Source organism: Orcinus orca, chromosome 11, assembly GCF_937001465.1.
Source record: "Orcinus orca chromosome 11, mOrcOrc1.1, whole genome shotgun sequence".
NCBI lineage: Eukaryota > Metazoa > Chordata > Mammalia > Artiodactyla > Delphinidae > Orcinus > Orcinus orca.
In genome coordinates, this window is record NC_064569.1 from 89,173,353 (window position 1) to 89,192,394 (window position 19,042).

The window sequence follows — 19,042 nt, forward strand, 5'->3', positions numbered from 1 at the left end:
TTTTATTTTCCTCCCCTTTGAACTTCTAGTTTATGATATTCTTGGAAATATTCCTGTGCATTTCATCTGTTTTCCTTATGTCTAACAAATACATGACATATTGAAGGAATTTCATAAATGCCGATTTAAAGAATGGATAATGCAGGTACTTCTGTTTTAAATATTTTGCAATGAACTTCAAGTGCTTTAAAAAACAGTTCTTTATTTTTGACTCTGTGATTTCACTCCTGAGAAGGTGTGAACTTTGAGCTGTTCAATATTTATATTTGTGAAAGTTTGAAAACAACTAAGGTAACCAGAATGGCTAAGCAATGGAAGAATACAAAATTCCATGTAAATTGTGACTACAAATAAGACATAATAGGTACATAATGCGGATATGGACCAGAAACCAATAAGAGAAGCCTGACTTGTTAGAAAAGCAAGGTTTGGGTCCCTTTTTCCTTTTTATAACTTGCAATTATTGTTACCACATCGTCACCTGGGCAATGGGTATAAATTTTAAATGAAACAAACTCTCTATGGATGCATGTATCTAGTTCTTCTCTTACAGCCAGAGGGCAAACACACTTGGTGTCAGACAGACCTGGGTTCAAATCATTAATCTGTCATTTAATAGCTGAGATCAGTTTTTCATTCTTTCAACCCTTCACGACTACAGGCAGGGAATTCTGACACACCCCTTAACTCTGGGCTCAGCCACACGGTTACTTTGGCATATAGGATGTCAGCAAAAAGGACTCGGGTTTCCTTGTGTGCCCTAGGGCTTCCTTTTCCACCTCTGCTTTGCCATGAGAACGAGCTAGACTGGCCTGCTGACAGGACACAGGAGACACTGGAGGAGAACCAAGTTGCCCTAGCCACAGCCACCCCATCTGAAGCTGACCACAGACATTTGGCTAAGCCAGTGACTATCAGACAACCATCCAGTCAACCTGTGGACTCATCAACTAAATACATGGTTGATGATTTAAGCCCCTATTAGAATAGTTTGTTACGCAGCATTATCTGTGGCAGTAGGTAATTGATACACACACCCCTTCTTCTTTGTCTATCTCCTGTCAGGCCTTACCACTGTGTTTGGTTCTTAGAGACCAATGATAAAGGCTTTTCTGTCACTGTCCTTTCTCCCTGCTGGCATCTCACCTCATCCACAACTATCATAGCATCTGTCATCTTTTTTTACATTTATTTCCTTACATGTTTCTCTGTTCCTCTCTGCCAAGAATGATTTGAAAGTAGAAAAGAAGTTATTCATATCCATATCTACAGCACCTGGCACAAAGGAGGCCCTCAATAAATGTTTTCATTTGAATTAAATGAGCCAACATGAACCAAAACAGCCAGCAGCAGGTAGCAGGAAGAGTAACCACACACGCTGGTTCTTGTGCTGGGAGGCCTGATGCTTTCCAGAAAGCCAAAACAGGGCGGGGTGGGGGAGAACAAAACAAAGCATAAAAGCCCATTCTTTCTGCTCTTCTGCACCCTTCTCTCTCTCTCTCTCTCTCTCTCTCACCACACTGCACACAAAGCTCCGAGCCAATCATCCCCCTGAAGGGCGCTGCCCCATCCAGCTTCCCTCTGCCACCGCCCACCAGGGCCTTCCTTACCCTACCTTTAGATCAGACACGTCTCTGTAGCACTGCTCAGAGCGGGTGTGGTCTGACAGCTGCACGTTCCAGAAGCAGGGGAGCTGATACACGAGGAAGGGGTTTTGTTTGATGACAGCGTTGAAAATATCCTAGGGGATAAAAGCCAGAGATACGGTCACAACAGTCAGATGGGCTCAGCTTGTGATGCTGGCTCTTGAGGCACCACATCTCCTGTGCAATCTCTTGAGCCTCCGGCTCGGAGCACAGGCTCACTTGCACTGCAGGGCATCTCCCTTGCCTTTTATCTCTAGAAACCAAGCAGTCATGTTTGGATAGAGAGGGGGGAATGCCCCACACTGACTTGAAGCTCACGGGTCCTGCTGGTCTCAGTGAGCACCGTCCAGCAAAGGGGGCAGATACGGAGCGTCTTTTCCACCCGAGCCAGCATAAAATAAATGAAGTCACTTTTCCGCCCCTCTTCTCACCTCACCGAGGAACCCTGTTGTCATCCATCCTGAGCCTCCTGGAGAGGAAACTGCGTGATGACAGGTGCTCTCCTTATTGAGGGGCTGAGACAAATGATATATCCTGCTTCAGCGGCATTCCCTGGGGCGCTGGGCAGACTCGATGATGGATGCAACCCGGGATTCCTGCGGGCCAGGGTGCCTGTGCCCGTGCTCCGCATTTCCAAATCCAACTCTGACTTTTCTAGGGAGGCTTTACTTCTTGCCGGCTCTTCTCCAAGCTCTTGCACCAGCCAGGCCACACATATTAACTAGCTGCTGACAGGTGGTGTCGGGAGGTGAATTATGGGCCTTCGCAGAAGGCGATGGCTGAATCAACTATCCTCCATGGACATGGACAGGCAATTGCTAGCTTCTGGGGACACACTCAAGTCATTATGACCTGACTTGAAATATGATGATGGAGGACAATTTTCCCCTCAGGTTTAAAACAGCTACCTGGGTAATTTTTAACTCCTTCATTATACCATATCTCATGTTTGAAAAAGGAAATTAGTTTCTGGCTGCTTGGGAAATACAGAATAACAACAATGCTAAAAAAAATAGTAAACTAACACCACAGAGTTTCTTGTTTCCTCCACGTTAGAAAACTTTGCAAAAATTCAACAAATCAGACAACTGAATGTTGAACAAAAACAGGGAGTGAGCTTGCTTTTTGGTTAAACAGGAAAGGATAAAATGCAGAGAACTCAGAGAAATCGTCTTTACATTTCAAGATGGCCATTTATACCATGGGAAACTCATAATCTAGATGTGTGACCCTGGTAGACTCCAGGGCAAAGGCTCAGGCCTCTGCATTTCTCAGCCAAAATGAGAAATGGGGTTTAAATGAATTTATGTTAATAGTTTGGTGGAGTTCATGGGTTTTTTCAGATTGCCTGGATTAAAAGCTGGTTTCACCAGCCAAGGAGGTTTTTCCCTTCTATTTAAATGCATTTCCCTTGAGGATGGGGTCATAGTATAGGATCTAAGCAAAAGGCTTTGCTTCAAAAGTTAGATTCTATTTGCCAGAAAGGAAAATGGAATCTTGCCTGGGAAATATGCCTTGGTATTCTGGAATCTCAGGGGGCAGGCACTGGATATTCTACACCAAGATGAAGACTGTGACCTCCTAACACACCAAATTATCATTTACTTATGACTCTTCTTCAATAAACTATGAGCTCTCTGAGGCCAAGGACTGTGTCCTTCATTTATCTCCGTAATCCTATTTCTGAACATATTCCCTGGCATGCACAGTGTGCAGGGCAAGTCTGCTGAACACGCACACGAACGAACAAGGGGAATGAACTAAGCGGAGTGCTGTCGTCTCAGGCTGGCAAGTACAAGGCAGATCTATCCAAGTAAGCAGTCATACAGATCTGGAAGAATAATGCAGACTCAGCCACTTGCAAGTTTGAGACACAGCAGCAGGGTGCTCAGGAATAACCGTACCTTCTAAGCTGCCTACTTACCTGATCAGCTAAGGATGTGGAGAGCATGCCCATCAACTCCCTCTCTGCAGTCAGCCTCCACATCTGCTCCCACTTCATCTTCCGCAGCTTATCCAGAAGCAGCAGGATCACCCCTAGACAACAGTATAGGATGGAAGAGAGGAAAAATACGACAGTAAGAGAGACAGCCAGGCACGCCTGTCTATGTGTTTTGGAGATGAACACATCTGGATTCACCCCAGGCTCTGCCGGGTACTCAGGATGAGACGTTAAACAATCTCTCTGAAATATCCTCATTGTATGGAGAACATTAACACAGACCTCAGAAGCTGTCCCGAGGACTAAGTGAGACGGGCTAAGGGGCCCAGCGCTCCCTGGAGATGATGGCTGCACAACAACGTCAATGCCCCAAACGCCACTGAACTGTGCACTTAAACACGGTTAAGACGGCATTTTTATGTTATGCTTATTTTACCACCAAAAAAAAAAGCCTAGCACTGCACCTGACACATAGCACATCACCTGTAAGCACAGATTCTCTCTTACGCTTTTCTCCAGATGTATGACAACCTACCTAGGGTTAGCTGATGGATGGTGTTTATACAACATATGCCATTTATCTTTACAGAAACAAAGCAGATCCTCTCTGACTTTATTCTGGGTATGTCTTTGCCAATTTGCTTTATACCTACTGATAAGCCATATGAGCTCGTTGCAGTATTCCTGGTTTCGACAGACTTCTTTGGTCCAACAGAATCAACACAGATGGAAACTATGGTGAAGGCTGTGCTGATGCTGGGTGTTCAAGATGGGGCTCCAAGAGCCTTTGGGTTCATAAGATACTAATAGTCAGAGGCTGCTTCCTCCTCCTTGCCACCTTCTTTTTTTGCGGTTAGTTCTCATGGGGAGGGACCTGAATGAAGGGGGGGATTGTCTAGGAAGGGAAATTGCCATTGTATACACCTTTGTATTTTTTAAAATGTTAAAAACAACTAAATGTATTATTCAGGTAAAAATACATTAGTAAAAGTCTAAAAAGAAAAATACATTTTGGCTTAGCTGAATGGCTTAGGAGCAAATGTCTACCACCAGGTCGGTGAGAGCATGCAGAGACAGTACAGAGCACAGAGCACGACAGCCAAGAGAAGGTCCCTGCAGTTACTCTGGTGGATGGAATCGTGGCCGTGATGGCCTCCCCAGTCAATACTCCTCAGGAAGCTTAGCTCAGCAGAAGAGTCAGTGGAGAAAACTCCAGGCAGCTGAAAAATGATCTTAGTTGATACCTAGTGCATTTTCTAAGATTGCCGGAAAGAAACTGATTCCCCAAATCACACATAAATGTCAACACGGAGACTTTTTTCTACTTATTCCAGTGGCACATACTTGGAGAAAAAGTATATTCACTATTCTTTAAAAAAAAATTTTATTTATTAATTTATTTTTGGCTGTGGTGGCTCTTGGTTACCGCGAGCGGGCTTCTCATTGCGGTGGCTTCTCTTGCTGCGGAGCACGGGCTCTAGAGCGCAGGCTCAGTAGTTGTGGCTCGCGGGCTCTAGAGCACAGGCTTAGTAGTTGTGGCGCACGGGCTTAGTTGCTCTGCAGCATGTGGGATCTTCCCGGACCAAGGCTCGAACCTGTGTCCCCTTCATTGGCGGGCGGATTCTTAACCACTGCACCGCCAGGGAAGCCCAAAAGTATATTCACTATTTAGTGAAAGGTGTTTGTTCAGGTAGAGAGTTGAAATAAAATATATATGGTTATGGGAAGAATAGGATAATACACAGAGATCTGAACTTGTAAGTCAGAAGGGCAAAGCATATTTATTGCATATCTCCCTTGTGCTTTGTTAGGTTTTTTTGCACATCGATAAGGTAAATATTGTCATCCTTATTTTGCAGGTGGGGAAACTGAGGGGGGCGGGTGGGTCAGACACTTGAACAGTTCACAGTACAAGAGCAGCTCTACGAGATCCAAACTCAGATCTGCCTGACTCCAAAGCTGGTGCTTCTTCAGCTATACCACACAGACCAGAGCCCCAGCAATGCCTCTGGGGAGTTCTGTGACTCAGGCCAAGGCCTTCTCCTTTTCTGACTTTTGGTTTCTACCTGGGTAAAAGGAGGAAAATGCTACTTGCCTTGCAAACTCAGAAAACTGCCACGCTCCCTAGTGGTAGGCTGGTAAATGTTTAACCACCAGCTAGCTCTTCAGGGGAAAAACACCCCAAACCTTGATTTGTAGCGACTGCTGATCGCCATGGTGTAAATACTCTCATTGTGGCCGATTTCCAGCTACTGATGTGATGTCATCAAACAAGCAGTTGGGAAGGACTGAGCACAATTGGCCCTCCTGAGCTAGGGGGAGTTAGGTCCAGCACACCACTGAAAGTGTTCCCCAAACACGGGAGGAATTTTAGAAATAGCAAAATTCACCACAAGGGTATTATTTGATTGCTTCTTTGGGGGAGAAAGGAAAGAAAAATTGACAGCGTTACAGAACAAGAGAATATAGTGACGGATCCAAGAAAATAGATTCCAGTCACACATATGAAAGAGAATTCCACTAAATCTTATTGCAGAAACTAATGCTAATTAGATTTAGAATTAGGGCTAGATGCTCCAATATAGAGAAAAAATGAGGAATGCAGAAACTATAAACAATGACGAACGATACTTATGCACATTCTGAAGCCTCTGGAGGCATCATGGTAGATCTATCAGTCTCTGGAGACTGACTGAGAATTGATGCTTTTCAATGGTGTTAAGACTTAGTAAGTCCTAAGTGGCAGATGTGACTCCATACAGTTTGCCAGGCTAGTTGAAAAGAGGTGGGGGGATGGTCCAGAACAGAAGACTAAAGGCAGAAATGTAGGGTCCTTCTCCCAGTTACCCAACCTTCTCCTTTGTGTGATTTTAATTTAACGTTTAGAAGCATGAACTATTTCAAACTAACAGAAAAGTACCAAAACTAATATGACAAATACCTACCATCCCGATTTAATAGATGTTAACATACTGCCACATTTGCTGTTCATAATAAAATGTCACAGGTAAATGAGAAGCTCCACCATCTCACTGTAGCCCTCCCTCTCCCAAGGGTAACCAGTATCCTGGAGTGACTGGGTTTCATTTCCCTGCATGTTTTTTTTAATTTGTATTCTCTATGCATATATTAATAAACAATATATGGCATTTTCAGTATGTTTCCCAGTGCATATTTTCTACTCTAACTTACCTTTTCACCCAATGTTATGGCTTTTAAGAGTTAACCATGTTACGGTTTCAGCATCTAGTTTATTCATTGTAATCACTTTATTCATTCCTTGTATAGCTGCACCACAGTTTACTTGTGCATTCTGCTGCTGAAGGACATTTTGGCTGTTTCCCACGTTTCTGTTCTTATAAACAATGCTGCAATAAACATCCTAATCCCAATTCATTGGGCACACTTCCGAGCGCTCAGCTGGGGTACAGCCTCCCATGTTGTACAAGGATTGCTGTGTTGATGGTGCTATTTGTCTTGAAACATCTTGAATTGCCTCATCTTCCTTTTCTCTTACAAATTAGGCCATCACAGAGACTCATGGAGTCTACATTTAAAGTGCCTTTCACATCTCTTCTTTTACTTACTCAGTCAACAGTTATTTGTTGAGCACCTACTATGTGCAACCTAACTGAAATTTGTTTTTTAAAAAAATTGATGGGGGTAACATTGGTTTATAACACTATATAAAATTTCATGTGTACAACATTATACACACATAGATACAGAGAATAGAGTCGTGGTTATCAGAGGGGAAGGTGGAGAGGGTGAAATGGATAAAAGGGGTCAACTGTAGGGTGATGGATGGAAACTAAACTTTGGTGGTGAGCACACTGCAGCACATACAGATGTTGAAATATAATGTACACACAATTCATTTTAGAGGCACCTTTTGAGTAACTCCTACAGTTCTATTCACTGGGTTAACTGGGGACTCAGCAGTTTGTAAAACACAGTCCTTGTTCCTGGGGAGCAAGGCCTAACAGGGAAGGGAGATGGGTAACCAAGAAAATGGAAAACAGTGACAGATAGGAGATGTGTGAAGAACCGTGGGGAGCCGGGAACAGGGGAACTGATTGTGATCTGGGTGTGGAGGGACCATTAGGGAAAAGCTTCCTGAAATAACTGATGTCGAAACTGAAATCTAAAAGAGGCAGAGGATTACCTGCTGAAGGTCAGGCCAGACAGACTTCTCCCTTCAGGGCTGTGAATGTCAATCAGGCAGCAGATCTTTTCTACCACATTTGAATAGCAGACCTTAAAAGGTAATGACCCATTTCCCTCTCTTCTCTCAAAAAAGACAATTAAAAAGAGGCTGCATAAAGTTGTCTAGCATGGGTGAAAACATTTGTCTTTGCTCATAGATCTATAATTAACCACAGGTTATTTGTGGAATAAACATCCCCGTATCCTCACACTGATGCAGTAGAATGAATTCCAGCAACACAGGCATTTTTGTAGCTATCACAGAAGGGAGCTGTATGTAACATGAAAACCGTGCTGGACTTGGAAACGTAAGTCCTGGGTTTGAGGCCTGATATGATCACTTATTGCAATATCTCTTTAAAAAAGTCACTGGGGTCCTGAGCCCCAGTTCCTTATTTGTAATAAGGGGACAATCCCACATTAGCTCCAAGATGATTATAAGGGCTTAAAAATTATATCTTTAAAAGCATCTGGTAAATGCCATGATTTATTATTTCCTATCTTGAAGTAAAGATTCTATGAAAAATCAAAAAAAAAAAATGTACTGGGCTTCCCTGGTGGCGCAGTGGTTGAGAGTCCGCCTGCCGATGCAGGGGACGCGGGTTCGTGCCCCGGTCCGGGAAGATCCCACATGCTACGGAACGGCTGGGCCCGTGAGCCATGGCCGCTGAGCCTGCGCGTCCGGAGCCTGTGCTCCGCAACGGGAGAGGCCACAACAGTGAGAGGCCCGCCTACAGCAAAAAAAAAAAAAAAGTACTGAGTACAGTAGGAACAGTACTCAATATTGCTTACTTGAGAAATATTCATTGAGAATAAATGTCCATACCCCAAACTCCTCTATGAGCCTGAACCCACTGGTCTCTCTAAAAATCTCCTTGTGCGTGTAGAATGCACTGGACGCTTAAAAATTGTGACATATTGCCAGGTCCATATTGCTTCTTAGTCTTCTGTCAATAGTCACTTAGGGTGTCACCACCAGCATGACTAAGATGTCCCTTGGGGTTATTGCGAGTGGCCACTAAGGGATACAACCCACAGGAAGAAAAGAAATTGATGGAAAGAAAATCCACCCCAAGAACAATCATGTGAGTAGATTACGTTCTTAAGCAGCTAAGGAGTCTGTTGAACCTGTCAAATATAATCACACGAATATGTACTTACAACAGAATCTGCCTGTTTCTTCAAAGGTTGGGAGTTTGTACCCAGATTGTACAAGAGCTAAAAAAACAACATTTCCAGGGAAACATAACTCTAACTACTTATTGACCTAACTCCTATGGTGCTGGGGAGATACCCTAATTAATGACTGTGAAGGCCTTCGGAAATACGAAGTGGTACCTAAAAGTTTGTAAATAACAGTTACAGAAACTATACATTTCTTCCTTAAGGTGCCTAATTATCACGCATTAAACTTGCTTGATTCCCACTCGAATTAATACAAATCGTGTGCACACAGGCAATGTGGGAACAAGCTTTTTAAGTGAATCCTAGTTAAAATGATGAAAATGGCTCCTTCTGAAATGGGACCCTTTCTGGCTGAAACAACACAGCTTTGGCTTTGGAATAAGTGCCCCCAGACAGACGTTGACACTGCTTCCCTGCTGTCAGGGGGACAGGGGTGCCAAAAACCTTGACTCTGGCCTTTGCTGCTGCGCGATCTGCCCTTTCCATACTTGCCGCTGGGGTCTGGGAGCATGGCGCAAGCCCTTTGCCCTGGAGGCCAGCACTCTGCACAGAGGCAGCATGCCTTGAATTTGAAAGGCCCTCCCAATGGAGCTGGCTGGGATGTGTGGCGCTCACACAGCCTCACCTTCTCCTGCCGTGCTGGGTGGGAGCTTAAGAGACCAACACTAAATAAATAAATGAATAAATAAATTAAAAATCAAAGGCTGCTCCTGTGAACATCTGGTCCAGAGGAAGGGCGTTGTTTCATCTGTGGATCAGAGGACAATGTTTTTTTTTCCCAAACTGAATATGTAGTAACATCTCGGTAGCCAATACGGCAGGGAAAGGAAGCTGGATGTGGATGTGGAGAGAGAAAATAATGCTTTTTTAAAAAATGAGCCAGATATTGATTTTTACCAATGCGACTGTAAAAGGGAGAACAGACTAAAAATGGTGACAATGCTGATGACTGTCACCTACTATTTATTAAGCAACTGCTGTATCCTGAAGACAAGGTGCCTAACCTAGATGACCTCTGACTCTTACGACAAGCCGGCTAGGTCGATGGAATGATCCCCATTTTTGAGATGAAGAAACTAAGGCTCGCACTTAGCTAGTGAGTGGCAAAATTAGTCTCACTCTTAGACCTGTGGTCTTTCAGCCACGCCGTGCTGCCTCCTGGTGTGCGTGTGTGTCTGTGTACATGCCCATAGTAAATATGGCGAGACTCTGCTGAATCGGTGGCCTAAAACCAAAACAAGTCAGGGAGCTCCTGGAGGAACAGTAATGTGAATGTGTGGGGAACTCTGTGAAGACCACAGGCCAGAACCAGACTACATGTGTCAGAACCTGGGAGAGACCAAGCGTACAAGGCCAGGAGAGGCAGGGTGGCCCTGTGTGACTGAAGCTGCTCGCACAGGTGGGCTCTAACCAGGTATAAGGGACCATGGGGGGCAGTCAAGAACTATTTCAATCAGCGCACCGTTCCAGAGCTAACTTACATCAACTCTCCCTCCCACACGGCACAGAAATCCTCTTCTTTCTGCATCTGAGTCCACAACCTCGCAGGCTGTGTTGGACCACCTCTTGCAGGCCAGGAGAACGCCTTAAAACCCTTTCAGCGAATGGACAACCTTAAGCTCATGTTATGAAAACCTGCTGTTTAAGAGGAGGTTCTACCATTGTCTTCTTTCTTTCTTTCTTTCTTTCCATGGAGCCAGTTTTCATCCTTCAGCCAAGCTAAAGAATACGGCTAGAACTGACCTGGTCAATTCTGATCACACGCTTCCTTAATTCAGAAGAAGAAACTGAGGTCCAAAGTGGCTCCCTGATGTCTTCAGACCAGTTCAGAGCAGGTTTCAGATGAAACCTTTTATTCCTCAAGGCAGTGTTTTCCATGGCCTTCTGCAGGATGCTAATAGGTGTTGTGGGAAGCAGGTAGTTAGCTGTGTTAAATAAGTTTAGTAGATAGCGGGTTAAATAAAGTTAAACAGTGTTGGTTTTAGCAGTGTGCATATGGCGAATCTCAGAGGTGGTTACCACATCCAACACCTTCTAGACTTATTTACCAGGACCTCTTCCCCGCACCCCTGCTCTCCCTCAGGAAGCTGGTAGAATATTGCTTTTCCCTTCACTTCCACCTGCATTTTCTCAGCTCTCCACCTGCACTGTAAGGGCTGATACACGAAAATGAAGATTTATTCTTTGGTCCTTTAGCATTTCTTGTGGCTTCATTGGCTTGAACCAGAGAAAGAAAACTTTAAGTGGGCACTGAGTGGTTGGCTACACAGGAGGCTCTGGGGAAGATGCCGGCCCTCATCGTGGAAATGTTTATGACAATGACCCACATAATTTCGACTTTCCTCTCTTCTGCTTTGAAGCACTAGAGTTCTCTTCTCATGCATGATGACCCAATAGAAGGTGAGTTTATAAAAGTTCACCTACTTTAAAATCCCCTGATTCTACCTAGGACTCACTTTTGATCATAAAAAGCGAAAGTAGAACCTTTTAATTTATAAGTGTTTTTTTTTTCTCAAAAGCTCTTTATCAGAGAGAGAAGATGGAAATCCTTCCACCTGAAGCCTTCCCTGACTGTGCTGGGATTTCTGAAAGTGCGGATGGATGTAGTATAAAGGGCTGCTCAGACCTTATAAAAGGCTGGTCACTCACTCACTCATTAATTCATTCAATAAATGTCCATCAAGCGACTTCTACGTGTCAGGCACTAGGTACACAGAAATGGAAAACACAGCGGTCCCTGCTCTGAAGCATCTGGAGGTGCTGTGGGCACTGAAATAGAGAGGTGTGTTCTGGGCAAGCGAGGTTGGTTCCTTTAAAAGGAGGTGGGTTCAGATCTCATGTCATGGGGAGCGGTCCTTTAAGAGAACAGAATTGTACCATATCTCTTCCTCTCACTGAACAGAACTGTGATAGGACTGAGAACATAAAGGCTTTGGTGGCTGGCAAATGCATTTTAGCCAAGATTTTTATAAGTAAACTTTTTACTGAAGTATAATATACATTCAGGAAAGTACACAGATCCTAAGTACACAACGTGATGAACTTTCACGAAGTGAAATCGCCATTGTAATTAGAACCTGGACCAAGAGACAGAACATCACGAACAGACCAGAATCCCCCTCATATTCACACATACACCCACTGTCCTGCCATTATCCTGAATTCTTACACCACAGTTCAGTTTTATCAGGTTCTGAATTATATATAAATCAAATCATACAGTATTCACCCTTCTTATGACTGGCCTTTTGGCTCAGTAGTATTTCTGGGAAGCCCATTTGCATTACTGCACGCTGCTGTAGTCCGTTCATTTAATTCTGTATCGTTACCTACACTATGAATATATCTCACCCTAGTTATCCATTACCTTGCTGACGGACACGTGGGATGCTGCCAGCTTTGAAAGCCGTTGTAAACATTCTTGAACACGTCTTTTGGCATCATTTGTATGCATTTCTGTTGAGTGCAAACCTACTGTAGTTAAGGTAGCTATTAAAGACTCTCCAGCCTGTCTCTTTCAGTTTGAAGAAAGTATTTTACGGATCTGTATAGGGGAAAAATATAGAGTGTCCAAGGTGTTGATCTTAAAACGACCACTGAACAAAAGGGAGCATGTTTTGATGCTCAGAAAAGCCAGAGGTAGATGCGAGAGCCGAGCACAGCGCCACCGAGCCTGCCTGGGGGTCCACAGCCCCACGCGCTTTCTATCAGGTACTGAAAAATAACTACTCCCTGAACAGAAGTCCGATCTGCTGCCTGGCTTGTTGGAACGGAGATTTTAATTTTTAACAAATCATGAGCCTTCATCTCCCTACTGGCCTGGCTAGATGCTTCACTGCACAGGATGATGTTTCATTTGCTCACCAAGAAGGGAGAGACGGCTCGGATAGCCGGGCAGTGCGGACCAGGTGCACGTGCGCTAGAGCCTGACTGAGCGCCGAGCTAATGGACTGTGGAAGGGCGAGGAGCATTCCTGCCATTTCCAACTTAAACAAAGTGAACCCACACGGAAGGGCACGCTACGTATCTTTTCATCATTCAATCGTTCACGCACACGAGGAACAAGCAGGTGCTGAAAGAACAGGAGGTATGCAGAGCTCACGGCCATCACAGACGGAACTGCCTGGGATCCCTGGTGGCAGATTCCCCGTCGGAAGCATCGCGACAGACTGGAGGGTGGGAGGAGGGAGGGTGCCGTCCTCCCTGCGCACTCTCGAGTCTGCAGTGTTTCCAGCGGGGCCTGTCTCCCCTCCCCTGCAGCTTCCTCTGGGCACGGCTCTAGTTCTCACTGCTGTCTGGCAGCATCACCTCTTCTTTGTATCTTACTATGGGCTGAACTGTGTGCCCCTCTCCTCCAATTCATATGCTGGAGTCCTAACCCCCACCCAGGACCTCAGGATTTGACTATATTTGGAGGTAGGGTCTTTAAAGAGGTGTTAACTTAAAATGAGGTCATTGGAGGTTCCTAATCGAGTAGGACCAGCGTCCTCATAAGAAGGGGAAACCTGGGCAGACAGGTACAGAGGGACGGCCATGTGCAAACACGGGGACGAGACAGCCATCTCACGAGGAAAGGCCAGAGGCCTCAGAAGGAACCAACCCTTGATCTTGGACTTCCAGCCTCCAAAATGGTAAGAAGATAAGTTCCTGCCATCTCAGCCATCCAGTTCGTGGTCCTTAGCTATGGCGGCCTTAGGAAACTAACACGTATCTCTTGGCCCAGAGCTGGTCACAGCTGCCGCTTCTGCCGGTCTCTAGTGCCTCAGCCTCCTTGCCGACACCTTCAGGGCTCTCTGTCCATCCCATCAACAGTCCCTTCATTAAAATACCTTGAATTACCTGATAAGATGATGGGATCCTGACTAGTGACATGTATGTTATTTCATTTAATTCCCTGACTGCCTCTGTGAAATTGGGATGGTCACGCTTCTTCTACGTGTAAGGAAGCTGAGGCTGTACAGCTCATGAGTGGCAGAGTTGAGGTCTCCATCGAGGTCTTTCTGACTCCAATGGCAGTATGGCTGACCCTGCAGGCTTGCAGCAGGCTGAAAGAAGGGGCTGTCTCTCTGAATCAGAGGCCCATGCAGTAGGAAGGACCCCTGGACATCATCTAGGGCAATCTCTTCATCTTCCATAAATGCGGAGACCAGGACTCAAGAGAAGTGAGCTGAAGGTCCTGAGGTCGGGATGCTTATGCAAATGGCAGAATAAGGACTTGAACGTAAGTGTTTGGACTCCAGCTCTGATACTTTTTGTTGCTCCCTTAACTAGTTTGAGAATGATAGGAAGAAGAGAGTCACTTCCCAAGTCCCATATTTGGATTACATGGGGATCTGACCACAGAGATTAAAGGTCCCAGCATCAATCCACATGTCAGCTCCATGCTTACTAGCTGCATGACCTTGGTTAAGTGACCTAATTACTGCTCTCCGGTTCAGTGTACTCTTCTGTAAAATAGGTATAAATAATAACTCATAGGACTGTGATAAGGATTAAAAAAGATAAAGTAGACCACTCAGCACAGTGACTAACACAAAGGCTAGTTTCAATTAAATAAGTGCTACTGTTATTACCTGGGGCAGATTTTTTTAAAACCCAAACTAAGCTCCTATTCACCTGTAGGCACTGAATCCACCACTCATAAGCTGACCAAAAATAAATGATGACACTGATAGCTAACAAAGCTGGCAGCAACCCACTACTAGGTACGTGCCAGGCCCCAGGCAGGGGCCCGGCAGGTACTGTGTTAGGGATGCCCATCACCTCTATTCCTTAAAACACCCCAGAAATACTAAGTAACTAAGAAGCTAAGAAGTAAGAAGCCAAACACAGTTTCCTCCGGCTCCCAAGCCCATGCATTTTCTAATACAGTTGTTGATAAGATGAAGTAGGACGTGACTAGTACAGGTAATCAGATGCAGAAAAGCACTACGTAACCCAGACTACGCCCGCGACGCCAAGATGCAGTGAGTGTAGATACGTACAGGTGGCCCTGTATCTCACGTCCTCTGTACCCACAGTTTCCAACACCATCTACAGCACACAGTTGGTCTGCTCAAGATGGCCATAATGACCTGCACTTGTGTTGAACTGAAGTGAATTCTTTCCGGGGAGTTGGATCTCAATAAGCGAGTGTCCAGAGCAGAGGAGGGGCTGAGATAGCTCTTCTATTCATGCGAATCCCTATCGTACCAAAGCCGACTTCAAGGGGACATTTCAATGGGGTGAGTAGGCAGTTCTGTCTCCTTGTTTCCTAGAACAACCATAGTTCTAGAGAAGGCTTTGGATTTGGTCGAGTGCTGGCCCTGTAGTGCTGTAAAGACTTGGAGGTCCGAGATGAAGATTAATTCTGGATCCATTACTTATTTTCCATAGAACCTGGGGCCCGTGTGCGAATGTCTGTAGACTTCTCTTTCCTAGCCTGTAAAATGGTTATGGTGATATTACATTTTTTTTTTCCCGCTCAGTCGATACCTGTTGAGAGTCTCCTACGTACCAGAACCCATTCTGAAAGCAGAAATCCTTATCCTTGTGGAGGCTTTACATGAATAGAAGACAGACAATAAGCAAAGTAGGTTAAACATACAGATGATATATGATGATAATGATAGAGCACAGAAAGGCAGGAAGACTCAGGTGGGGGACCTGTTGAAATTTTCAATGGGTGGCTGGCGAAGGCTTCTCTGAGAAGGGGATGTTATTTAAGCAAAGACCTGCGGGAGGCGAGGGAGCATGCCACGCTGATAATGGGGCAAGAACTCCGGCAGAATCAGCTGCAAGTGCAAAGGCCCTGAGCGAGCTGATATGCTGCAGAACGGTGAGGAGTGCCTGCCTCTTGGGCTGCTGTGAACGTTAAACAAGTAAATAATCCATTTGAAGTATCACATTCATAACAACTGTTCAGTAAATGTTAGCTAGCACTATTAACATTATTCCTGTGGGCACACAAAGGGCCCTATCTACTAGAAAGTGAATCTGGCAGGCAAGGAGGCCGTGGTAACCCTTTGGGGTCTGAACCTTCACGAATGAATGTGCTCTCTGCTCTCTGCCCGCCTGATGTGGCAAACCCACAGGCTGCCCCGTTCATGGGAGAGGATTTCCTCCAAATTGGATTAGCGGGGCGTGCACTGAGTGCTGGGGAAAGAGAAGGGAGAACTAAATCCAGCTTTTTTGTGGTGTCAATCATTTTAAAGAATGTGCAAAATGATCCCCGGTTCAAGCTTTTGGGCAAGAGTAATCAGTGTCCTTCCCTTGATGACTTTTCCAGTAACACAGAAAGAAGGATGGGGGCGGGGGAAAGTGGAACCAAGCCCTTTATCCTTTTAAGGAGCTCTTTAATGCAGGGTGAGATGTCTCCCCAGAAACAAATTTCTGCTTCTGTTAAGTGGGGGAGGGGAAGCGTGGTGAGAGCTCTACCTGTCAGCAATTGTTCTGGGGGACTCTTAGGAATCACGATAACCAAAGAAGATCCCAGATGGATGGACTCCGTATTGGGAGGGTGGGGATCAGAAAATAAAGGAATGTGCTGGCCTCCTGGTGTTGGCTTTTAAGGGCATGCAGTCATCCTAAGCTACGCTTACTTTTTTTTCCCCCAGCCCTCTTATAACTGGATCTCTTACGAACAATTATGAATCTCTTTAAAATCATGGAATTATACTTTAAAAACCAACCAACCAACCAACCCACCAACCAAACTCATAGAAAAGGAGATCAGGTTTGTGGTTACCAGAGGTGTGGGATATGGGGAGGGGGCATTGGATGAAGGTGGTCAGAAGATACAAACTTCCGGTTTTAAGATACTTAAGTGCTAGGGATGTAATATACAAGATAAATATTGCTAACACTGCTGTATGTTACATGTGAAACTTAAGAGAGTAAATCCTAGGAGTTCTTGTCACAAGGAAAAATAGCTTTTTCTTTTTCTTTTGTATCTATGTGAGAGGATAGATGTTCACTAAACTCACTGTGGTGATCACTTCATGACACATGTAAGTCAAATCATGATGCTCTACACCTTAAACTTATACAGCGCTGTATGTCAATTATAACACTGGAAGAAAAAAATCATGAAATTCTGAGCTCTAACTGAGCTAAATATGATTTGCTCTTTCTCCCTCTTGCCTCCATTTACCCCCTACCCTCTCCGCCCCCTGTCCTTCCCAGCCTTCTCTTTGGATGCCTTCCTGGACCCTGCAGCACAGCTGGCCACGAGTCTCTTCTCCACCCACAAGCTATTCCCTTAACACTACTCATCTTGCTGCTCGGGGTCTCCTCTTGAGTTCTCCAGGGCAGGAGAACCCATCCCTATGGCAGGCCTGGCAGACAGACCCAGAGAATGCTTACAACTGAGCTGATAAATAAATGAATGAGTTCAGAAATAAGACAGAGGACCTGCCCAGAGGTACCTAACAGAAGTTCAGTTAATTAACCTGCTGAATGGCTAATTGGAAAAACGGCTTTGAAACACACAAATAAACTGGTTAAAAACAGATCCTAGAGGCTCTGTACAGTGCAGTTAGCTCGTCCAGGATGGGTGGAGCCAGGACAAATCAGGCCAGGAAGTCAAAACACTGTTCTTGTGTTAAATGACTGTCCATATCCCAATCATAGCCAGAAGTGTCACAAACTTTGCATCAGGAAGTTCTCTCTGGCCCATCTCCTTAGCCCACTTGCTACCTTTGGGCCAAAGCAGAGGGTTTTGCAAAGAGCTAGGGTCTGAAGTCAGACAGACTTGGGACTGAATCTGGTCTCTGACGCTTCCTGGCTGTGTGACACTGGGACTGTCACTTAACTTCTCTGTTCTAATCTGTGAAATGGAGGCAACGATACAGTTCTTTTCTCCAGAGGCAAGTTTCCCTTGGGGAATATTCTATGCTGTGCAGAATTACTCCTGTGGATTTTTTCCTCAAATACAAGCTTTTTACTTTAATTATACAAAGATTTTGAGGTACCTTTTGGTGATAATTCCAAAAAAGGTAGGAAATGGGGGAGTAGTGTGGTAAGATAAAGCAGTAGAAGGTGCTGGAACAGCCATGCTCCACAGTCCAGAGCCATCTGGAGTATCCCATCTGTGTGTTGACGGAGCCATGCGGGGCCAGAGAGAGGGGCGAGGAGATGATGTAGCGATAAATACCTCTCTAGGAAATACTGAATGATAAGTGAAGGCTACTGGGAGTCTCTTTTGCCGTAGCCATCTAAGTCACAGTTGGAACACACAATTAGGAATGTGTCCCTTGATGTCCTACAATCATATGAGCATTTGGAGAGAGGATCAGACATGGGTAGGCAAAGCAAAGCACAGTAATAAATAGCTTATTGACATGCAAGGGGGGGTCCTGCAAAATTATTGATTGAGGAATGATAAATAGGAATTAATCTTACACTAGTCATTATTACTAATTAGTAATGTACAAAAGATCACTGATGTTCTCAGCTAGAGGCTGTCTTTACCACTGTGTTACAGAACAAAATCCAAACTCCAGAGCATCCCATCACGGCCCAGAAAGCTCTTGCCTGATTCCCAGTCTCACCTCAAGCTTCTCCTGCCCCTCACCCCGCAGTCAGTTCCAGAACAAGGCGAGCCCGTGCCCCCACGGGGGCTGCTGGGTTCTTGTTTCCAGGCGAGGCCCATAGCCAGCTCCAGTGCACCCTTCGGGTCTCAGCTAAAACATCTCCTCCTTGGGCTTCCCTGGTGGCGCAGTGGTTGAGAGTCCGCCTGCCGATGCAGGGGACACGGGTTCGTGCCCTGGTCTGGAGGATCCCACATGCCGCAGAGCGGCCGGGCCCGTGAGCCATGGCCGCTGAGCCTGCGCGTCCGGAGCCTGTGCTCCGCAACGGGAGAGGCCACAACGGTGAGAGGACCGCGTACCGCAAAAAAACAAAAACAAAAACATCTCCTCCTCAAGAGAGGTCTGCTCCTGATATCCTCAACCACAGAATCCTGGTTAATTACTTTAGGGAGTAATCACACCTGTAACTCCTTTCTTTCCTCCCTCCCTCCCTCTCTCCCTCATAGGTGGGGAGGAAAGATTTTAACAGATCACATACATACATTAGTTCCATT

At 45.3% G+C, this 19,042-nt stretch overlaps 1 protein-coding gene across 1 annotated transcript in view; it reads right to left on the reverse strand.

Annotated features, from left to right (window-relative positions):
• Positions 1-19,042, reverse strand: part of LARGE1 (LARGE xylosyl- and glucuronyltransferase 1) — a 585,040-nt gene that overhangs the window by 84,713 nt on the left and 481,285 nt on the right. Inside the window, exons 8-9 of the mRNA XM_004269399.4 lie at positions 3,571-3,683; positions 1,616-1,741 (exon numbers count right to left, since the gene is read on the reverse strand). Of these exons, the coding sequence (XP_004269447.1) occupies positions 1,616-1,741; positions 3,571-3,683 (239 nt within the window). The remainder of the gene's footprint in view (positions 1-1,615; positions 1,742-3,570; positions 3,684-19,042) is intronic.